The following is a 1,942-nucleotide window of genomic DNA, read 5'->3' as shown; positions in this document are numbered from 1 at the left end:
TGATTTTCTCTGGATTTTTTGTGATTTTTTGTGATTTTTTTCTGACTCTTCGCTAATTTTTTATGATTTTTTTTGTGATTTTTACATGATTTTTTCAGTGATTTTTTCATGATTTTTTATGATTTGTTGGGTGTACACTGATTTTTTGGGGTGAAGGACCCCTCGCCAGCCAGGCGTGTGTTGTGTAGCTGGCGGCCCGTCGCGCTCTACGCAGCGGCGGCGCCTCGGGGCGTCCGCGTCCTCGAGGAGAAGGCCCTCTCTCACTCACCTTGGACTGGATGGTGAGCATGCCCCGCTGGCTGCCGAGGTTGAAGGACAGCTGCGGGTACCCCTGCACCACGGCGACGGCCAGGTAGTCGGCGTGCAGCGTGCGTCCCCGGCCGGCCCAGAGCAGAAGGCCGCCCTGCGACGCGGTGCGGAACACGACCGTGTACCGGGATATCCGCCGACCCGCTCGGCGCCTGCGGAGAGCACGTGGGTAAGAACCGTGGGGAAGAACCGTGCGCGAGCTATATCCGCACCCAAATCGAGTCGAACGTCAACGACTCGGACTTCAAGTACACTTGTTGGTATCCACTCTGTATTGGGATGACTCCCGCACACCGCAACTCACCATTCGGGGTCGTCGGGAGGGGCGACCTCCTCCTCGTCATCCTCGTCCCCGACATGGTCGTCGTCCACCTCCTTGTCATCCGCGTCCTCCCACTCCCCTTCCCCGCCACCACCACTCCCCTCCTCCGCCTCCTCGTAGCTGCTCCCATCGACCTCGGCCGAACCGTTGAAGACGGATCCCGACATGGCGGCGGTGAGGTTCGAGCTACAGTGCAGGCCCGATAGGGACGAGCGAAGGCAGACAGAAAGGAGAAGAAAAAGAGAAAAGAGGCATGCTGTTAGTAGTAGGTACAGAGATGACATAAACCTTCACCACCAATTGTTAGTCAAGAGACAAAGCATGACCAAGCCGGGGGGAAGTCACTTGCGAAATAGTTCGTACACTTGCACGCGAAATAATTGCGAAATAACGGCGAAATGCTGCGAAATAGGCGCAAAGTATGCAGCGAAATAGTCGCACATGACGCGAAATAATCGAAATTGCCGTGAAATACCACGTAAGAAGCTGTACGCTCTGGTCCCGAATGATTTCCCCCTCGGAGGAAGCACCACCCTCACCACATTCCATCCTACCTGGACTGGGGCTTGGGCCCGCGGAAGTGCAAGAAAGTGTCTCCGGAGAATTTTACGGCTCTCGCCGTTAGCGAGAGGGTTCCGTTGACGGACGTGTCACCTGCAAAATAGAGGCCAACATCACATCACGACAACGATAATCGCAAGGAGTCCCCAAGGACAAAAGAAAAGAAAGAAAGCACGCAGGAAAAACACAATGTACATTGGTGTACTCACGCTGATGGCAGTGGGTGCCGGTGAAGCCGGGCTGGCAGCGGCACGCGAAGGTGTTGAGCAGCGGCAGGCACAGGCCGCCGTGCGCGCAGGCGGGCGCGGCGTGCGAGGCGTTGCCGGCCGACTCGCAGGGCGGGCCGCGGTAGCGCGGCAGGTGCGCGGCGAGCGCGCCCAGCGACGCGAACGCGTGGCCGTTCACCATGAGGCGCTGCACCGCGCCCACCAAGCCCGGCGTCGAGCTCATGCCCGACTCGGGGTTCACCTCCAGCGACGGCCTGTGTACGATCGGCAGAGAAATTGTGCGTCAACTCCGAGACAAGCCGAAACTGGGAAGGGCACCATGAATGACCCTCCCGAAAGGGGCCGTTACTACGTAGGGGCCCGTGCGTTAACGTTATGCATGCACGGGGTAGCAGAGCGAAGTGCATTAAAATACCAGGAGACGTAACAAATACAGAACAAAATTAATGAATGTGGGGTCCGCCTAGTGGGAAGGCAACCAGTTCTCTGCTCCTTGAACGTGAGAGATTGAAAGAGGGGGGGG

At 57.4% G+C, this 1,942-nt stretch overlaps 1 protein-coding gene across 1 annotated transcript; it reads right to left on the bottom strand.

Moving 5' to 3' along the window:
- Window positions 1-133: 133 nt before the first annotated feature.
- On the bottom strand, window positions 134-1,691 carry LOC127752124 (agrin-like; the record flags this gene model as incomplete). Its single annotated transcript, XM_052276745.1, has 4 exons — window positions 1,402-1,691; window positions 1,186-1,285; window positions 614-817; window positions 134-461 (listed from the first exon to the last, which is right to left on the bottom strand). Coding segments are annotated over exons 1-4 (873 nt in total), but the record flags the coding sequence as incomplete, so codon positions are not given.
- Window positions 1,692-1,942: the final 251 nt, after the last annotated feature.

This window comes from Frankliniella occidentalis, unplaced genomic scaffold, assembly GCF_000697945.3.
Source record: "Frankliniella occidentalis isolate FOCC.00 unplaced genomic scaffold, Focc_3.1 Scaffold4242, whole genome shotgun sequence".
NCBI classification, from domain to species: Eukaryota; Metazoa; Arthropoda; class Insecta; order Thysanoptera; family Thripidae; genus Frankliniella; species Frankliniella occidentalis.
Note: the sequence above shows the minus strand (reverse complement) of the source record. Positions and strands in the feature narration are given on the sequence as shown.